The sequence below is a fragment of the Centropristis striata genome, chromosome 4 (assembly GCF_030273125.1).
Source record: "Centropristis striata isolate RG_2023a ecotype Rhode Island chromosome 4, C.striata_1.0, whole genome shotgun sequence".
NCBI lineage: Eukaryota > Metazoa > Chordata > Actinopteri > Perciformes > Serranidae > Centropristis > Centropristis striata.
This window is the reverse complement of record NC_081520.1, coordinates 20,981,283-21,003,172: the sequence shown is the minus strand read 5'-3', so window position 1 is coordinate 21,003,172 and position 21,890 is coordinate 20,981,283. Positions and strand designations below refer to the sequence as shown.

The window sequence follows — 21,890 nt, the reverse complement described above, 5'->3', positions numbered from 1 at the left end:
TTTAAGTACATTTTGTTGCTGGTACTTTTGTACTTTTACTTCAGTAAGTTTTGAATGCAATGATTTGACGTCACTACATCAAGAAGTAGGAATGTTGCCAATATATGCATTTTTTTAACATATAAAAAATATACCAGTAATATCGTGAATGATAAGATATGGCACACCCCTACTATACAAGCCCTTAACATGAGGCCCACAGAAGTGTCAGTGCTGGTAAAGCAGGTCAAAATGAGGATGGGTTTTTAGAAGAAATCAATGAGCCTTATCCACCAATATCTTCTTAAGTTTTTTTCTTAAATTTGTTAGGAAAAAAATTAAGAAAAAAAGGAAAGTCTAGGTCACATTCGATAAATCAAGCAGTTGTTGTATTGTATTATGTTTTAAGATTTTTCTGTTTTATTTATTATCAAATGAAACAACGACAATGTATATTATAAGTCAGTATACATGTTTCATGTTTAATATGAATAATGTTGCATTTAAAGATTTAATGTCCATTGATGGACAAAATAGCAGAGCGAATACAAACCCAAGACAGTAAAAGCTTTTTATTCAAATAATAACTACTTGCATCTGTATAATATATTTTCCAGTACATCAATATCATCAGTATCATCATTTTGGTCTTACCCTCATTTAATTTAAATGCAGATTGATCATAGGTTATTATGATCTATCTATCATATATTATCATATAATATCATATTCAATTACTTAAATCTCCTAAAATGTGAGTGTTTGGACTGTGATATAATTTGTCGTTGTGGTCTAAAACATTTCTGGTTATATCTTTTGTTTCCATCCGAATCCGATCAACCAAATAGAGTTTCTAACTACTTTGAATAGCCAATAAAAATGTATTTTTTTAATTCTTTTTTTTTGTTGCAAGGACTGCACAAATACGTCATTGCGTCAACGGCAGTGTATGTGTGCGTGGGGACGGGGGCACGGAACTGCTGTGGGGTCGACGTCGAATAATGAGAGATGAAGGAGAAAGATGGGATTTAAACGGCGGTTTTTAGGATCGTAGCGATTGTAGAAATTATTTGTAGCCTTACTTTACATGCGAATGTCACATGAGGACTCACAGATAGCATTATCCGCGAAAAGGTAGCGCATGTAGGGAGAGTTGGGGAGGGCTGTAGCTGTGTTTTTTTTCTTTTTTTTTTTTTTTTTGGAGAGGGAAAACAACATGGCTGCTGTGGAGCTCGAATGGATCCCAGAAACACTGTATAACACCGCTATCTCAGCAGTGGTCGACAACTATAGCCGGTCAAGAAGGGACATACGGTCGCTTCCAGAAAATATACAGTTCGATGTCTATTATAAGGTACGTGAATGATATTTACCAGCCAAGAGACACAGGTATATCTGACAGCCACCACTCTACCAGTGTGTGTAATCAGCTGCTAACACTGCGGCTAACGTTAGCTAACCTTATATTGTGATTACGTTTCGCTAGCTCTTCAATACAAACTGTTTTCTGGCATCTAACTAACTGTTAGCTTACACCACCTACAGTACAGCATAGCTACTATCTATATAAGGCACCTTGTTGACAACGGAGCCATGAACGGAATTGATCGTGTAGTAAATTACATTTGTACCCGTGTAACGAATTATGATAATGTTGTCATGTTAACTAGCGCTAACAGTATTTATGTGGGTTTGTTGTCGTCTGTCTGTCTGTCTTGACCCAATCTTTTTTAAAGTACCTTTTCTTATAGCTAACAAGACAAACATACTTGTACTCGAGCAGTCAGCAGTTAGTTGCTAGTGAATAATATATTATATTATATATACAGTCAGCTGTCAATGTGTCATAGACAACAAGCACAAAACAACGATGTATTGACACGTTGTTTTGTGCTGTGTACGTTTTACCTTGGGAAACAATTGTAATAAGTCCCTACATCTAATTTAATGTCACATGTAATATTGTGACATTAAATTAAATATTTTCTGCCACAGACTAATATATTTTATTATATATACAGTCAGCCGTCAATGTGTCATAGACAACAAGCACAAAACAACGATGTATTGACACGTTGTACCTTTTGAAAACAATTGTTTTTGGTCCCTACATCTAATTTAATGTCACATTGAAATTAGATGTCAAAACAATGCTGCTTTCGAGACATAATCAAGACTCCATATTATGAAAAATGTTGTCATGTTAACTAGCGCTTACAATATGGGTTTGTTGTCGTCTGTCTGTCATGACCCACTTTTTTAAAGTACCCTTTCTTATAGCTAACAAGACAAACATACTTGTTCGAGCAGTCAGCAGTTAGTTGCTCGGGAATAATATATTATATTATATTATATGTACAGTCAGATGTCAATGTGTCATAGACAACAAACACAAAACAACAATGTATTGACATGTTGTACCTTTGAAAACAATTGTTTTTGGTCCCTACATCTAATTTAGTGCCACATTGAAACGAGATGTCAAAACAGTGCTGCTTTTGAGACATAATCAAAACCGTAGCTAATATTTTTTTAAATACAGCCAACATCAACACACTTATTTTATTGTTGGGACACGTTTTTGAGAACTGGCATCAAACTATCCTTATGAACTAATGTTATTTTTACTGTCCCGTGGTGGTACTGTTCACAAACTTTGAATTTAGACATCAACAGCAAAAAAAAAATGGAAATGTTGTCATGTTAACTAGCGATAACAGTATTTATGTGGGTTTGTTGTTGTCTGTCTTGACTCACTTTCTTTTAAAAGTACCCTTTCTTATGGCTAACAAGACAAACATACTTGTACTCGAGCAGTCAGCCCTCAATGTGTCATTGACAACAAGCACACAACAACAATGTATTGCCACATAGCTTTAAAAACCAGGCCTGGAACTAGTATTTTAAACATACAGCCAACCTTATTGCACCCCTTAGACAGCTAAAGGGCGGCATCACAAACGTTCGCCTCTCCACACTCAAATCTGAAAAGAGGAGAGATTCTCCTGTGATTTTATGTACATGCATTCACGAACAGCTGATAAAACCTAACATAAGAAAACACAGTACTTTTCTGCCATACTGTGTGCAGGCCTAGTGAAAGTAGTAATGATGGAGGAAAATGAAGAAGAGTTTCTGTTCTCAATGTTGTCATTTATGGCAACAGTGAACTAAATGCAATGAACTATTTACTGTGAAAGTTATCAGTCTTGGTATTGCATACTTTGGGTATGACTAAAGAGCTGAGACTCTTGAGGATTCAGTGTGCTTAATTGTATGAACCTATGATGATAGATTCATGAAAATGATCTTCATAGTAGCCATTTCATTGTAGTGAGACCTCAATGTATGGAATCACCTGTTGTGACCTTTAGGATAATCACAGCCTAATGAAACTTTTCTGTACTGTGCTGCAAAAACAGTGTGAGAGCATGGCTGCTGAAGACCACACAACAGGGACAATGATGGGGCATGGTGCATCCAGGTGCACCTCGTAAATACAGCAGAATGCATATTTGAAAGCAACACAGAATACGGTCTCAGGCATTCTGTTATTAATTATATTTTTATACACACCTGTCTAAAATACACACACCTGTGTATTTTAGGCTGAAGAGAGCTGCAGAGGGAATGCAGGACTCTGCATTTGATTGCATTATTACCTTTCAACATAAATCCAACTTTTAATTTAGATGATGGGAGCAATCCACTACTTGCGTCACTTGTAACAACACTTACCAAGCCCCAGACTCAGCGCATTATTGGTACCGTAAGGACATCGGTTTTATAGTCACTGCAAGTTGCAACCTTTTATACACATCTGAAAAAGTATGCAAACTAACCATGGCCTTGTGTGCACTGCACAGAATTGCAATGCACCTTAGTGTGCTCCCACGAAACCTGCCACCACTTGAAGATATGAGGCAGATGGTTTTGTCGGCTTATCACGTTTGTTACATTGTGAAATGGCCTGAGCCTCAAGGCAAAAAATGTAATAAGGGTTTTTTTCCAAGTTTCATTCATTTCTTTAGGAGTGTCCTTCATTTATAAAAAAAAAAAGTGGATGAAGTTCGACAAATGTTACTTGTAACAAGAATTTTATGACTTAAAGTGAATATGCAAGTTGTAGCTAACTTGTCCTTTCTGCTAAACATAAGGTGCTAAAATAATAATTTGACATCCTTAAATATCTAAACTTCTCAGTGTATGAGAAGTTGTGCTCAGGTTCTCTGCAGTAGAATCTCAATATGCTATGCAATTATGCCAAATCAATACCTCCTTGTACATAGTCCTCAAAACGCTTTAGTTCGTTGTAAATTCACCATTCGAAAAAGGTTTTTTCCACAGTTGCCACCAACTGTCTTGATAATTTAGCTGCCTGAGAGCCATTGTGACTTGACTCCATTTGTGGCTTTGACCAAACGAGCATATATTTCATGTAATCTGTAGGGGCGTCTTTGACAAAGGCTTTACATTGTTGAATCTGATTGATCGCATCTTGCCTATAGCTGACTGATCGTCATATCCCTCTGTGTTTAAGCTCTATGTTTCTATAAAAAAATAACAACAACAAAAAAAGTCTTGGCCAAGATACAGGGTCCTATTGCTGATAGTAAGTTGGCACTACATTTTAGGCCTGATTTATTCCTCGTCAGCAGTCTTTGGAGCTCCCCAACAAAATAACTAGATCAGGGGCAGATTGGTGTTTGCTTGGTACTCTCTCCAGTGAGTGCTAATCTCTATGTATAACTGTTCAAAGACACAAGAGGCTTGCCTAAGCGGCGTTGTCACGTTACAGATATCTAGCATGCTAAATATCTGGATCCCTCAGGAAATCTGTCGGAGTGCTACAGCCAATGAGGGCACAAGACAACAGTTGAGAGAAGTAATATTTAGTGCTGTGTGGTGGTGTTTGTTTGTTTGTTTGAGATGGGAAAAAATGAGTAAGTAAGAGTGATGATTGTACACCATGTTTCTATAGTAATTAATAATATATTTGGAATGCTGCAGGTCATCCCAAAGCTGGGATATTTTCTAATATGCTTGAACCTAGAGCTAGGCGATATGGACCAAAAGTCATATCCAGATATATTTAGGCTGAAGATCAATATACGCTATATATCCCGATATTTTTATCACAAAGTGACAGCAAATATTCAGTCAAAGTCAAATATGACATGTCACAAGTCGTTTTATTGAAACTGTTTATTTAAGTGAACATAAATACTTTATAACAACAGGAGTACCTTTTTTTTTTTAAAAAAAAACAAAAGCTCCATATAGAAAATATCTGAAATATAAAAAGCCTATGAAATAAAAAAAGGCCAATCTTTTTCTGAAATAAATATATTTATATGAGAAAAGAATAAAAAACATTACATAACAACTAAATATGACAAACCCTAGTAAGGGCAGCATTTGTATATAAACAAAGACATTTTTTTAAACTATATCGATATATGCAATATGGTCTAATTCCATACCACATTTAAAAATATTATGATATATTTTTTATATCGATATATATCGCGCGGCCCTACTTGAACCTGTCCTACCCATGGGTCGACCCACATCCCAGCAATTGACCATCACCATATACACAAAGCAGCCATAACACGATAACCACAGGTTAAGCAGGTGAAGTTTGAACATTTTGTACCTTTACATACATTTTGTAAGTTGATGTGTAGGAAGCAGGAAATGGACGAGCCTAAGGAGTGTCTTTGTGTGTGGAGCTGTCCCTAGTACTGACACATGGAGGGATAGGCAGATGACAGATGTAACGCGTCAGTTTCTCTCAGCCCTCTTCGTGGTTGTAAATAGAACTTTTGGGTCTAATTTAATTTCTCCCATTTGAGCCAGCTAAGGAAAGAAGGTCAATGACAGGAAAAGTGAAGGGACATTTAATGAAAGAGATAGAGCTGCAGTTTGCTCCTGTCACCTGTCGCCCTCATTGTTTTTTCACATGGTCTTGTTCATTTTAATAATGACACCAACACAATAGCCAACCTGGTGCCAGACAAACAGCAGGGTTTGACCAATTGTTATAACACCTGGACAAAGCAACTCAGCCAGAAGAACTCATTTTTGGTAGCACTGCTTCTGTCCTCCTGTCTGTTCTCTGTGCTGAGTTTCACCTTGCTTAGGTAGTACCCACACACACACATACACAGCGGAGATAACGTTGAGGATAATATGTATTTTTGTGCAGTTATTTTAAATCAGAGGGCGCAATCTTTCCATGTAAAGATTGGTGCTTTTATCCTACTGCCTAGCGTTTACAGTAAGTGTGCGATTTGTACCTGTAGCATGATTGCGTATGTTTTCACCATTCAGCTTGTTGTTTATATTCTTATTGTACGGCAATTGTGAGCATCCCATTGCTCTTGTAAACACAGTGTACTCGCTGTTGTTTTGTGTCTTGTTAGCGTGTGTTTAACAGTTTGTTGACTCGCCATCACTGTGTCTCCTGTATGGCCCCCCTCCAAGTGGACGATGGCCACGACCAATGCCCAGCATGTCTTTGGGAAGGGAGGGAAGGGATGCATTTTATGCCTCGTGCACTGAGGCTTGCTAGGTAAGCTGTAGTGAAGGGATGTCCAGAGCTGCTCCCTTCAGGTTTAACTCCTTGTGGCATCAAACTCTGTGCCTCCGGGTCTGGCGGAAGAAGGCACGTAAAGTTTGCAACTTGGTCTGAACCTGAACCTCAGGGGCTGGCTGCGATTTTCACAGCAGCACCTGAGCTACTGGGAAGAGCAAACCTCAAACTCTTGGATGGTGTCCACGCTTTCCAAGCAATACACACTCCAATTCCGAAGCCGGCCCCCAACCTTCAGCAGGATCAAACTTACTGTGATCAAAGATTCTGCAAAATCCCTGGTCCTGAAACAAGAGGTGACCAGCCTTCTTGGGTATTGCGCCATCAAGGCTGTGGAAACTCAAGCACAGCTTGATGGGTTCTATTCGACATGCTTTCTAGTAGCAAAGAAGGATGGCGGGTTTTGCCCTATTCTGGACTTGAGAGGGCAGAACCGGTTCCTCAAGGTTCTGTCCTTCCACATGCTATGTGTGGCTGATTGTAGCACAGGGGGACTGGTTTGTATCAATAGACTTGAGAGATGCATATTTTCACGACCCCTTTGCTCAGCATCACACTCCATTCCCGACTAGGCTGGCTTCTCAGCATGAGTTGCCATGGTGATCTAGTTAGATTAAAAGAGAACCACCTATTTTGATAAGTTTGAAAAATGACTCTTTATACCACTGTCCAAATCCTTCATATTTGTTTAAGTAAGAGAGTGCATATTTATTGTTTTGGTTGTAAGGTTTTATTTTATTTATTTAGGATATTTTCTTTTTTTTTTTTTTGACATTCAAATTTCCAGTGTCTGAATATTCTTAAGAATTTAAAGTTCATTGCCTTCATGACGTACTTGCATTATTATCCTATTATGCTATTATTATTTAGCCTTTGTGAGGCTACAATGTTCCCTCAGATTTTCATACTGCAAGTTAGTTTACCATGGTGATTCATTCATTACCGTTATTATTTTCAAATGACTTAAACAGGCTGATATGTCAAAATAGATCATGGTTTATTGTGAGAAACTACATTCTGCACCCCATATACCCCTGAATGGAATGATCATTTGTTTCATAATGCCATTTTCTGCCACTGTGGTGATTCAACTGAGATTGAGTATGTTTGGATTTACCCTTAGTACATTAAGTGAGATTTCACCCAATAACTGCAGCGAGAGAGAGACGGCTGCAACTGGTAGTGTCCCCTATAGACCCCAACACAGAAAGCCACTGAATATAACAACTTCCAGCTCAGCGCATTTTGATGACAGGCTAGACATCAGCAACACATAAAACAAGCAGCAGACAGCAGCATTTTCTAAACATCAATTTAAAAACAACCATAAGGGCATTCTGTACATCTCAGCTGAGGCTTTCTGTTAACGTTAGCAATCAGATGAGTTTTTATCTATAGTCTCATCATTGTATGCTAAATGGAAAAAGTTAACCATATTATTGTCAGCAGCTGTCTCCATGCTCATGTTATATTCTATCTGTGTGTGTGTCTCTCAGCTTTATCAGCAGGGCCGGCTCTGCCAGCTGGGAGGAGAGTTCTGTGAGCTGGAGGTGTTTGCTAAAGTATTGCGGGCTTCAGACAAAAGGTAAGTATATAATGGGACTAAGCTCTTCCTGAAACCTCATCAACAGTTTTACAAAATGGTTGTGGAAACTGGTTCCTGACACATTTAGTTATCAGGTCTCTTACCTCATTACCTTGCCAGTCCAACACGTAACAACTATTTCAATCATGGTTTAAATAGTGTTTTAGTGAACATGTTTTAATTGACAGGATTCAATGTGTTTCCACTTCTTATATGGTAACAAGCTGAATGGACTTTAGGTTGGATAAAACAAGACATTTAAGATTGTGGTCTATATATCAATAAGAAAATCAGCTGATGACTAAAAATATTAGTTGTATGGCATAATACATTGCTACACATTGGAGTTATTTTGGATGTTATTTACTGTTTTCACCTGAATTTGCTGTTTTTTGTGTGTGTTTTATGCCCCTCCTCCTGGTTGGCCCTGTTGAGTTAGTTTCATCAGTTTTAACAGAGCCATTTTAAAGTTCATGTCATACTCTGCCATTCAAACTTCCCTTTAGAAAAAAAGTATACATGTCTTAGAGTCATCCTCAAGTACTCTGACTCTACATTTGAAAGCGTTAGTTTCCAGTCTCTCTGTAACTTGTTCCATGCAAAAGGTGCAGAGTGGACAAAAGCCCTTTTACCCAATTCAGTACGGGCATATGGAAAGCATGAATGTAATACCCTGTGCAAAACAAAATACTTTTTACGTTAAGGTACACTCCTGATCATATATCACCTTCCTTTCTACAGTGTTATCTGTGTGTTGTTGCTTTCAGCCTTTATTGATGAGCTTAATGAGAACACAATAGCAGTAGTCATCAGCATTGTTTTTAGTGATTAGCCAGATATTTTGGATGTCTACTGATGTTATTGCTACATTTAAGCCTTTACTAATAAAAAACAATATATTTATAATTTCCTCATATAATGCCTTCCACTGAAATAGTCAATTTCTTTGTCCTACCCCCTGCAGACACCTCCTGCACCACTGCTTTCAGGCGTTAATGGACCACGGTGTGAAAGTGGCCTCAGTTCTGGCAAACTCCTTCAGCCGCCGCTGCTCCTACATCGCAGAGTCTGACGCCCATGTCAAAGAAAAAGCTATCCAATTCGGCTTTGTGCTGGGTAAATGGGGGGGCAAGGGACAAAAGCTTTCACACAGTCACTCAGTCTGTTTCTATATCTCACAAACTATCACAAACAACAAGGGAATAATTGGGAGCCATTCATTCCTCCCACATACGTTTAGTTTATCAGAAAAGGATCAGAGATGGACTGAAGCATTGTCAATAGTTTATAGTCATTTTGATGATTTAAAACACAATTAATTCTATCTAATGATACCACATTATTACTACTATGGATGCACTTATCGGTAGAATAGACACATTTTTCCCACCACGATATTACCTTTAAAACATTGCCTCCACATATAGTTGCATACAATATTAAAAATATTCACAAGCCGCAGGACTTCCATGCAGGTTCTAGAGAGGACTTTTACTCTTGGATGTTATATAATATGTTATATTTGTTTTATTTATTTAACATGGCTAGTTAGCAAGCCATGGCAGTCACTGTTTTTGAAATAATGAGACCACTGTCTTTAAAAGAGGAGCCAGTGCCAAATCTTTTAGCACTATATTATCATTTAATGAGACACTCAATCTTTATTTGGTGCTAGCACTTTAGAGATGAGTCTTTCTCCCTTAAACAAACACCTTTAAGATAGGATACCATGAGGTTTGTTTTTAAATAGAGTATTTAGATAATATTTTTAAATTTAGAAAGATATTTTAACCCGCAGTAAACACAGTTGATGTGGAATCTGTCTCCCCTAGGATTTGAGACGATTGAATTAATGTGATGTGTTTTTATTCTAGGTGGCTTTTTGTCTGATGCTGGCTGGTATGGAGATGCAGAGAAAGTGTTTCTGTCGTGCCTGCAGCTGTGCACGCTCCACAGTGAGGTCCTCCACTGCTTCCGGGCTGTGGAATGCTGTGTCAGGTCAGACTCAAAATCTGGTTATATGTACCAAGAATTTGTTGACCCTTTTGTGTACAATTAAGTTTACTTATGCAGGCTGGCCTCCTCATTGAATATGAGGAAAACATGGTGATTGCACTTTGATTTGCTACCTTGTTTTGTGACTGAATGATGCCCCCTTATAAAATATTTGATCTGTATTTATGTCTACATATACTAAACACATTGGATGCACGCCCCTGAGAATAATATCAAGTTTTCCTATGTTGTCTGTACAGGCTGCTTCATGTCCGCAATGGTAACTGTAAGTATCACCTGGGAGAGGAGACCTTCAAGCTCGCTCAGTCTTACATGGACAAATTAGCCAAACATGGCCACCAGGCCAACAAGGCAGCGCTGTACGGCGAGCTTTGTGCCTTGCTCTTCGCCAAAAGCCACTATGATGAGGTATGTATGTCTGAGCACCAGTGAGAAAATTAGGAGTTGTTGAGAATTCAGACAGACATAGATTATATGTGGAACCCATTCTTTTTTTATTCCTGCATTTTCTAGGCATACCGGTGGTGTATAGAGGCTATGAAGGAAATTACTCCAGGGTTGCCTGTCAAAGTAGTGGTTGATGTCCTCCGGCAAGCCTCAAAGGTGAATTTTATTTGTTTATTTCAAAATATGTTATTGAGTTATGTTTTGGGATATAGTGTTTCTGCAGAATATATGTACAGAACAGCAATATTTTGTAAGGACACCCTTGATCAGAAATGATTCTGTCTCTCTGCTGCAGGCCTGTGTGGTGAAGAGAGAGTTCAGGAAAGCAGAGCAGCTGATCAAACATGCAGTGTTTCTAGCAAGGTAACCTGCTGTGTTTTATAAAGACTCAACATTATTCTCCTTCCTTTTGTTATCATAAATTCTGATTCAGTGTTTTCCATCTTACAGGGAACATTTTGGACATAAACATCCCAAGTACTCCGACACGCTGCTAGATTATGGATTTTACCTATTAAATGTAGACAACATATGCCAATCAGTTGCTATTTACCAGGTAAGTTGAATGCTCCTTAACAGAAGTGTGTACATGTTTTCTCTGCCCTCATTTTCATGAAAAACTTTTGGAATCCATATCCTATTTTGCAATTTTAACCAAAGTGGAATTTAATGTGCTCAGCCCTTTGATTTTAATCTAAATTGAAATTCTCAATCTAAAAGGAATATGTTGTCTATGCAACAGCATTCCACTGAATTTCATTTAAATCCGGCCTCTAGTTTTCCGTAAACCTGCTAACTAACAGACAAACAAATTACAAAGGTGAAGTCAATAGAGTGCAGATCTCCACCAGGCATGTCTGGGGGCATGTGGGTGGGTTTCCAGCGACAGGATGGAGCCTACATTATCATGGTGTAATCAGAGTAGATGGGCTATATGGAGACAACAGCTGTAGGTAGTTGTATTTTATATATATATATATATGGAGGTAAACATGACCAAAGTAGAGATGCATGTGGGCATGCTCCTGCTGCGTGTTTAGCTGCATTAACTATTAGCTCTATTAGCACAAATATCAAGCAGAAATGACCATCATTAATTCATGAATTCATCATTAAATTCAGCCAGATAAACTCTCTTCTGAAACACTCACGGTGTGCCTGGAGAAATCACACCACACTCCAAAACTACGGAGCCTCCCTAGCCAAACACACCATGACTTTGCTACCTACCTGCTGCTAAAAACTAACAGATAATTAGTCCTCCTTGTGCTGATTTCCACACAGATTTGTTGATACAAACTAGTTCTTTTTTCCTTTCAGATTTTAATGCATCAGGGACACATTCAGTACCTGTCTGTCAACATCACTGAAAACTAGAAAAGGAAACAATAAATGGGACGATAAGTTCAAACTCTCCCTCCCAGTGTCCGCTCCGTCACAGTTAATATATCGGGAAGGTGGTGATGGCAATGAGGCTAACAAAAACTGGGATTTATTCATCTTGCATTAGTGATTGTTGGTGTTTGGGTTTAACAAGTGACCACATGCAACCAAATGCATGATCCAATGTTGAGCATTACTGTATCTTCATATAATTAAAAGTATTTTCTTTCTTAACAAATGTCAGACGGCGCTGGACATCCGACAGTCTGTGTTCGGGGGGAAGAACATCCATGTTGCCACAGCCCATGAAGACCTGGCCTATTCCTCATATGTGCACCAGTATAGCTCTGGGAAATTTGACAACGCTCTGTGAGTACAATAAATCGTACAAACTTGGGACTGTTTCTAAACCAGCCAACTAATTACATTAGACATGAGCCTTCTTGTAGATTTAGCACAGGACCATAATTCTAACAGGCTTTTCTGTTACATTGCTGCATGCTTTGGACATTTCATATATTAAATAGCATTGGTTGTTTTTGACACAGTGATAGATGATGGCAAGGATAACAGTATTTCTCTGTCTTTTGTTACTGATCCAGTGATAGGCTTTCCTATTTACAAAGACCTTAATTCAGAATAGGGTAATGTTTTGAGATGATCTGAGCTTCAAAACAACTTTCCTCAGGGGAAACACTTCACTTTCTTGGAATGTGTTTTTCCTGAAAAGAAAACAATTTCCAGCCAAGTCATAGTTGCAAGACATGTTTGTGGTCATCTGTTGTGTTTGTCCCTTCAGATTCCATGCAGAACGTGCCATAGACATCATAACTCACATTCTGCCTGAGGACCATCTGCTGCTGGCCTCCTCCAAGAGAGTCAAAGGTAAGGCAATATGCTGGGCTTCTGCCCACTGTGTGAATGGTACAGTGGGTAATGGTATCAGGCAGGCGTTCTTACTATCTAAACAAAGATAATGGAAGGTCTCTATGGACAATTGTATTACCAAAATGTGACATGGCACTGCAGAAATATGTTCTTCATAATCCTTTATTTTCCCACAGCTCTTATTCTGGAGGAAATAGCCATTGACTGCCACAACAAGGAGACAGAAGAGCGCCTTCTCCAAGAGGCTCACGATCTTCACCTCTCCTCGCTTCAGCTGGCCAAGAAGGCGTTCGGAGAGTTCAACGTCCAGACGGCCAAACACTACGGCAACTTAGGACGACTCTACCAGTCGATGAGGAAGTTCAAGGTGACCTGACCAAAACTTATCGCACAGCTCAAACAGTAACTGTATATTGGCCGTCTATGTTAATGCCACAATTTCACATACATAAAAACACATAAAATACATAAAAATCCGGTTTCTAGGGTTCCAAGAAACAATAGGCTAAACAAAGAATGTGGGCTGGGCTAGGACTTCTATCTGGAAAGACAGAAGGTACAGAAACTATTGGCACCCAGAGATGTCAGTGTTTCCGCTACACTCATTTAGTAGCGGCGCTGTGCATATATTTACTAAGTGTTAAGGTAAGAATGTGTGAGACCGGCATTCAAAATAAAAGCAAACACATGTAGCTTTCAAAATAAGAGCACATGGATGTGTTAGCAGAGTCCATCTCAGAATTTACAAGACTGCCACAATATGATGCCTTAAATTAAACAGAATAACCCCTTTTCTGCTTTACAATAATGAATTCAAATATGTAATGATTAAGATGGAATAGTGGCATTAGAATCTGTTTGAGGCACCAAATTTAGGCTTTTAGGGCAAAAAATTTCTCCGGTGGGAGCATGCAACTGGACCCCCCTACTTTGTTCGGGTCCCCCCATCATAGTCACAGAAAATCCAGTGGGAAACACTGTACACTTTAAAGCTTGTTTTGCAGTCCAGTGTCATTTTTTAAAACTTTCTAAATTGCTTGTTGATATTTACACACCATCCCATCCAGGGGATAAATAACCCTTTACCCCTGCTGCTGAAAAAAGAGTGATTGGATTGACATTATTTCAATGCAACTCTGTTCCACAAACAAAAGGTGATATGAAAAGTGAAGGATATTCTTATCCCACGTCCTGAGCTCCTTTCACAATACAACAAAGGATTTACTCAGTGAGACTTAATTAAAACAAGGAAACAAGAAAATGTGTTCATCAATGTAGAGCAGTTTAACAGACAACTTAATGGCCAAATAAACACTGTTAACACACATTGTACATATTTATGTATCAGGCTAATAACTGACCTCTGGTCGAAGGATAGGTTCACAACAAGTTTTAAATTGTAAATAAACAGTCAGGTGCCTCTATGTGTGACGGAATGCTTGCTGTAATGATTTATCCAGTCCATTTGGCCATCAAAAGATCCTTCCTGATGATTTCAGTAACAGTGATGACTGACAAAAATCCACCTTCCTTGATTTGTGTGAAAATAAATGTTAAAGTTAATTTGAGGTCTCATCAGTCAGGGTTCAGACAGATCAAGTTGATATCTTCCAAAGTTACTAGCTTGTCATCGGAAGATAAAATCAAAAATGCAAGTTAGTCTGAAGCCTTCTAAAGAGGGTTTATTCATGGGTAATCAATGTGGGATGCAAAATGACGGAAAAGTAAAAGTTTGTTCTATACTGACGTGATTTCTTCAAGGCTGCTGGGAACCTGTCCTCTCCACAGTGGAGGGGGACCAAACGTGTGTGCCAGAGCAAATAAAACAGGAGCTCGTAGATGCATCTGATTCCAAGGCAACAAAGTTACAGTGTGTAGTGTAAAATTCCTTCTGTATGTTAAGGCTAATGCATACTCTGCAAGAACAGAAATGTGTTCTCTCTCCCAGGGCTGCAAGAACAGAATGATGTCATTTTGACTTGAAGCCCTGGGAGAGGGAACAAATTTCGCCCTTCTTGACAAATCATCTGGGCAGAACTTTGTTCTTGTGTGGTGTCCGAGAACTATTGTGTGATTGGTCAGAAATTTGAATCAGAATGAGACGTGTGCTGCAGTGGGAGGACCCTGTGAAGACTTCCCAGGAGTTCTGCAGTGAGTTTCTTGTGAAGTATGAAATGTCCTGGCCAGAAACAACTTTTTTCTTGTTCTTGCCACCTCAAGAACAAGAACAAATTTCTCTCTTCTTGTAGAGTATGTAAAGGGCTTTACCCTGTTGAGCTACAGTGGAGTAATCTAAATGCTGACAGATTATTTGTTACACAGAACTATCTGAAAAGCCTGCGTTGGATACTGGTGATTGGATTAACCGTCGGTCTATCACCATCACACACCGTCTGTGCTGAAACCAGTCGGTAGAAGAGCAAAAGCCTCCAGTGTTGTTGTCTGCTCCTCTTTAAATTAAGAAATACTCTCCAGTTCTGATATTACAGACGCTACTGCAGCAGCTACGCTAACCTCTTTAGAAGCCACCATTGTTGTTTTTGTCCGTGTCGTTGCTGCCAGTAGCTCCTCACAGGACACTGAATAGTCAGAGCCTCCAGCTGCCGAATGAAACGCATTGGCAAGATGAATTTGCGATCTAATCCCACGATTGTCGTGTGATATCACAAGAAAATATAAACCATAAAACAGTGATTTTGTATAGGAAAGAACACAGGAAGAGCTTCAAAGAAACCGTGGAATCAGTTTTCCAGGACTGAATTTTGTTCCCCATCCCTTACATTCAAATGGCTTCAAGAAGGATCTTTTAATGGCTGTCATGAAGAGGAGGAACAAGTTAAGCAATCAAAACCTTTTCAAATTCCATATGGATATTGCTTTAAGCTACGGATGTGAAGAAGGAATCAAATGTGTTGCACACTGAAACGGCACAAGAAACAAAATCAAATGTTTGTGTCAATATTTATGCCTTTGTCTGATGTATATCTGTACATGTCTGTTTGTTTGTGTCTGTGACCAGGAGGCAGAAGAGATGCACATCAAAGCCATCCAGATCAAGGAGCAGCTTCTGGGCCACGAGGACTACGAGGTGGCTCTGTCTGTGGGTCACCTGGCTTCCCTCTACAACTACGACATGAATCAGTATGAAGACGCGGAGAGGCTCTACCTGCGCTCCATCGCTATCGGTCAGACCCTGGGCTGGGATCAATGGGTCACTGTACAACTTGCTCTTGTATTTAAACAGATCTTACTTTTGTCCATGCTAGGATCATGTACTGTAGAACTGATAACTTGGTTATTCCAGTGAGCAGCTTAATAGACAGGCTAGTAACTAAACCATAGCCATTCAGCATATGTTACCGTGATGAATGACCCTGGTTGAAAGCCTACCACAAAGCAAGGGTTAAGCTCATGGATAGCTGAGTTGCCCTCTTATCTTGCTTTGTAGAGCAGGCCTGTGGTCACTCCTGTGCCTCGTGGACTTCCGAAAAATGTTTTTCTTTTCTGCTCCTGGGAGTTCTGCTGCAAAAATGACCAAGTTCTGAGCCAAAGCTGTCAGACTGGTATTGATATATTTCTTGTTGACATTAGCCTCTAATGCTTTATGTTTGTCCAAAGTTTAAGGGATATGGTGGGGCTGAGTAAGCCATTAGGAGCTTAACAAGCTTGTAATTAAAATGGAATGATGTAGGGTGGCAAACAATTACTCTACTTATTAATTATCAGCCTGTAAACTTCTTTGCTTATTAGTTGCTTGATCTCATAAATATTACAAAATGTTGTAAAAAGTCTAAAAAATGTTTAGAGTCCAACTAATCCAACAGTCCAAAACCCAGAAGCATATTCATACTTAACTGACAAGAAAACACAGATGTTGGCTTAATTAAACGGAATACCCCCCACCCATCCTAATACAATCACTGTCTAACCAAAAATCTCAGTATTTCAACTGAGTACATGTGGATTGTTGAGGAAAAGGGTAGCTACAGGCAAAAAAATATCTTAGAATATCTTATAACCCTCTGCAATACGATACAATTACTACAAACTTGTTTTAAGTTAAACGAAACAAAACAAAACAAAAAAAAACATTTTGGTCTTTGGATGTTAGACATATGTTTGTGATGCTTACGAGGCAAAGGCACTTAGGCACATGGGACACAGGAGGATGTTAACATGAGCAAGGCAAATTTACATTAGGAAAACAGAAATACCTGGTAGGTTATAAGTTAAGCAAACCTTGCTAGTCATGAAAGTTTGAATATCAGAATAGTTGACTAATAGTTTTGAGTTACTCGACTAATCACTGCAGCTCTATAATGTGGTTTGTTTTGTTTCCTCCCTCCTCACAGGTAAGAAGCTGTTTGGAGAGGGTTACAGTGGGCTGGAATACGACTACCGAGGCCTGATAAAACTCTACAACTCCGTGGGAAACTACGAGAAGGTGTTTGAATACCACAACGTACTTTCCAACTGGAACCGGCTGAGGGACCGGCAGTTTGCCGTGGCAGACGCCCTGGAGGACGTCAACACTACACCCCAGCAGACCCAGGAGGTGGTACAAGCTTTTCTATTGGCTCAGAGCATGGGCCCCACCCGCCCCTGTCTTGGCTGATTTTATGAGGGAAGAGGGAGAAAAAAAGACGTGGGCTTTAGCCTGGAGAGGACACATACTAAGCCCAAAAGTGGTGCTTCAGTTGCACACAGTTAATTAGTAATGCACAGTAAATTCAAGCATCACCGGCGAGTCAGTTGGCTTTATAGTCACTGCAGCTGCCAGTACACACACAGACATACACACACATTTAGCTGTGGAAAAAAAAAAAGTATAGAAGCTATCAAACCTCATTGACATTCACACAAACCACCAAGATGCAACTCCAGACTGGATGCAGCTTCACCCCACAGAGCAGACTTTTGCATTTCTCCAAGAGAAAGAGGACACGGAAAAAAAAAGAAGAAGAAAAATAACCTCAACCATCCTGTAAGGATGACAAATGATCTCTCCTCTACTCTTGTCTTTTGCTCGCCTTTTTTTTTCAGTTTGGAATCGGAGGAGATTTTTGCTTTTTGTATTGTATACCAGTGTAGCTCTGAATGCCATGAGACTCATCACAGATCAAAACCATGTTCTCCAGGGCTATATACATGACAGTATCTGGACCACACACGTCTGTGTAAAACTTGATTTAACCCACATCCATCAACATCACTCGGTGGATCGTAGATGGAAAAATGTCCGAAATTTGACACTTGTACAGTGAAGTAATACAGCAGATTGTACATTTTAGTTTAATTGAAGGCTTCTCGTTTTTTTTTCTCTGCAAAGAAATGAAAGTGGACCCTAAGAGAACTCCTGTTTTGAAGTGCTTGTTGGAGAGAGATTACAAACAGTGGAATGTGTTCAACCAGTGGGTATATTGTTACACACACAACAGGCTTCACATGTCTTGTTTTCAATATATTCTTTCTTTTTCCAGCTTAGTACTGACTATTAAAATGCCAATAATTTATATGCAAAAGTGTATGTTTATGTAGCCCTTTGTATATGCGTTTCTTACGGAGTGAGCCATTTATTCTGAAGAAACCACTCCACACTATTACTTTAAAACAACAAGGGACTTGGATAGGGGTGAAAAGAGGAAGATGCTAGATGTACAGAGGCATCTAAGCCTCCTTTTATGTGTTCATCTTAAGGTATGGCTTCATGTATGAATGTGTGTGTGTGTGTCAGTATATACAGATAGAACTCTGGGTGCCCAAGTGCTCCACTGATGATTACCAGCCTTACACCAGCTTGCAGTTATCTGTCTGTAGACGGACCCATACTTCTAAGTGCTAAACAAACTATTATACCCTTAAGGGCACTACAATGGGGACCAATATTTGTGAGAGTGTGTGTGCATGTGTTGCCAGCCTGTTTACCTGTACATCTGGCCTTTTCTCTCCACTCCTTCCTGACAGATGTCCCATCAATGCAAAGGTCCAGAATTTTTTATTGTTTTATTTTTACTGGACCATGGATTTCCATCAACCTCCACCATACTGACCGTTTATGTCCAAAATCCCATCAGTTGTTTCCCCATAGAGCTTCACTCTAGCCTGAAAGGGTGCTGGATTTAATCGTAATAGGAAAAATAAGTGATCACAACCAGTAGCATGTCTTTTTTCAAATCTTAAAGCTGTGATGCTCTCTTTGTTGTAACTCATATGTCAATGTTTACTTTTAAAATTTTCCCTTTTTAAAGGAGCAGATCAGTTGCAAAAAAAGGTTTTCCACTTAACTCTAATGCACTTCTCAAACATATTTGCTTTTGACTCATAGCCAGACCAATAATGGACTTTTTTAAGGCTGCTTCATATATTGACATTTGAGAGAGTAAAAAATATATATTCACCAATATCTATTTATGTAGGCATAAACAAAAAGGCCACAAATTAACAAAATGTAAAGAGCCCTTTCATTTGGTTTGTTCAAAATTCGGCCCAAGATATGGACTCACAGTGGGCACCTTATAGTGTAAAAGACTATAAATTTTATTTAAGCAGTTTAATCAGTTGTTTTCATAGGCTTAGTCATACAGTATTTTACCAGGCTAAACATAAGCATTTCCCACAGATTGGTAGGTCTGTCCTTGCAGATAGTTTTGGAAACAATTAATCCAAGAAATAAAAATTGTCCCTTGGAAAACTGAAGCAACAGGAACACTAATAAGGAAATGTTGCTATTGCCTCTTTTATGTAATTTTTCAGAGACTTACCTCTGAATGTAGGTAAATGAAACTGGTTCTCCACACCAACACCATTAGAGGTGAGTGAGAAATGGATTTTAATCATATTTTGGGTGAACTGACCACAGTTGTGTGGTCATAGACCAGTTGAAATAAGCATATTTAAAGCTCTGTTGAGAAATAACTGATGAAATTTTTCTGACTGGTGGAAAATGTGAAAATATACAGTCTCCGGCTTAAGAAAATAATTTCGGCATTAATATCTGCAATGTTACTGAAAATGTGATGCCTTTTGATAAATACCCCACTGTTTGTTTTTTAAGTGAATGAAGAAAATGAGCTTTGCCTTGCTGTTGCTTTAGTGCTGTCAGACGTCTCCCTCTCTAGCAGTGATGTGAGTGGCTCTAGCTGAGGAGGTCCAGCCTTAGCCCCCTTAAAAGGACGCTCAGCTACACTCTCAGTGCTTTTAGCTAGTGTGCCCTCCCTCCAAACACACACACACGCATACATACACACACACACCCCCACCCTCTGGGAGACAGAACTTTTTTTTTCCAGAGCATTAGTGTAAATGAATGTTACCTACAGATGGTATTTCCAGCAGTGCTATACACAGATGGCAGATTTGATTTGGAAAATTAGTAGAAAACTGTATATTACAGTGGAGTTGGGCTAAATGCATATCTTTTTGTCCTACTAACTAAATAACTAACAAAAATTTACCCTCAAAAATACATTATACCATTGGATGTCACCGTGGATAATCCATTCTCTGGTTTATTTTGTTCTCTCCTCCAGCTACACTGACTACTTTTAATCAAAAGTCACATGTTGTCCTGTTTTTGTTGTCTTCTGTAATGGATTTTTCTCTCCCAACCGTAAAAGACCCTTTCCCACTGGTTTTCACAGAGCATTTTCTGCCCTGACTCCAAACTGAACTGTTAATATCTTGTCACATTCTCTGTTCGGCCAACAGGAAAAAAAACGGTCACAAAAATTGACCCAGAAATGTCCTTTCTTGAACTGTATTTCCTTGAACAATAAGCTTGAGAAACCAGCCGTCTGTTGCAATGTATGCGACAAAGTTTGAGTTGACAAAACCTGCTGGTCACCAATGTGATTTACTGATATCTGAAAGGGAATACTATGATTTCTGTGCTGGAGGGGGGTGGAGGGTCAGAGGGCGTGGACGAAGTGAAAGATGTTCAATCAAGCTGTGATCTCTCCAACAGCCCTGTTTCTCCGTACGACTTCAGACGATTGACACCAAATGTGATGAGGGGATGTTTCACTGTTGTCCTGTTACTGCTTCACTGTTAGCTGCAAAAACATTAAAAACTTGTATCATTGATCACAAAAGCCACATGCGTTTTTCTCTTGTGTTCACACACTAAACTGGAATTTAATCACATAATAGTGAAACGAAACAAATGTCCTGTTGATTCCAAATATTTATAATACAATATCTGCTTTATATTTCAGCTCATTCAATTTCCTCCAGACCTCTATTACTTGTATACATTATGACCCATCACAATTACAGTAAGTCACAATATATAGCTGAATGTGTAAGTGCGCAACCTGAAGTACTTATGGTCTGTATTTACTCAAGTACAGTGGTACAATTTTGAGGTACTTTACTTGAATATTTCCAGTTTCTGTAACTATATTCTTTTTTTTTGAGAAAATATTGTATGGTAAACTCTACTACATTTAGCATTACTTAATTGTTACCTGTAGTGGAGTAATGTGTGTGGTACTAGTACTTTTACTTAAGTAAGGGATCTTACTTAAATACTTATTCCATGGTCTGGGGCTATTTTCAGAGGTTTGGCCCTCTTAGTTTCTATGAATAGAAATCTTGATGCCCGAGCATACAATGATGTTGATATTTAATGCTGTACCCAACATAATGTCAATTCTTGTTCCAACAGTACAATCCCCCAATGTGTGATGGGGCTAACTTTGTTGTATAATGGTGGGCCACACTTCCTTGGATCGTCTTTCAGCACCAGTCATGACAACAGAATAACCTCCCTGCAATTGTCGATTCACAGGTTTTCAAACTTCCCAGGGAAAACTAGTGAACAAAGAGAGCAGAATTCACGCCTTTATTGTGAAAAGTGTTGAAAACTTGATACAAAATGCAGTCGTAAAAAAAAAAAAAAATACTCAGGAGATGATCAGAGTTGGATGCAGTAGAGTTTATTCTCGTAGAGAAGCCAATCGTCCGGGCCAGGATTGACTGACGAAATCTCGGTCG

The 21,890-nt window shown here is 39.0% G+C and overlaps 1 protein-coding gene across 1 annotated transcript; it reads left to right on the top strand.

The window, feature by feature from the left end:
• Positions 1-960: 960 nt before the first annotated feature.
• Positions 961-20,990, top strand: appbp2 (amyloid beta precursor protein (cytoplasmic tail) binding protein 2). Its single transcript, XM_059330971.1, has 13 exons — positions 961-1,333; positions 8,074-8,162; positions 9,127-9,278; positions 10,037-10,160; positions 10,418-10,586; positions 10,692-10,781; positions 10,921-10,988; positions 11,076-11,181; positions 12,253-12,377; positions 12,808-12,893; positions 13,073-13,263; positions 15,916-16,081; positions 17,249-20,990. The coding sequence occupies exons 1-13, from the start codon at positions 1,196-1,198 to the stop codon at positions 17,509-17,511; spliced, it is 1,767 nt and encodes a 588-aa protein (XP_059186954.1). The 5' UTR covers positions 961-1,195; the 3' UTR covers positions 17,512-20,990.
• The last annotated feature ends 900 nt before the right edge of the window (positions 20,991-21,890 follow it).

What these genes read in the sequence shown, in the direction of transcription:
- appbp2 (XM_059330971.1), top strand. Translation starts at nt 1,196, where the DNA reads ATGGCTGCTGTGGAGCTCGAATGGATCCCAGAAACACTGTATAACACC. An exon ending in CCAAAAGCCACTATGATGAG is followed by an intron (nt 10,587 to 10,691) that starts GTATGTATGTCT and finishes TGCATTTTCTAG; the next exon opens with GCATACCGGTGGTGTATAGA. An exon ending in CTCCTCCAAGAGAGTCAAAG is followed by an intron (nt 12,894 to 13,072) that starts GTAAGGCAATAT and finishes ATTTTCCCACAG; the next exon opens with CTCTTATTCTGGAGGAAATA.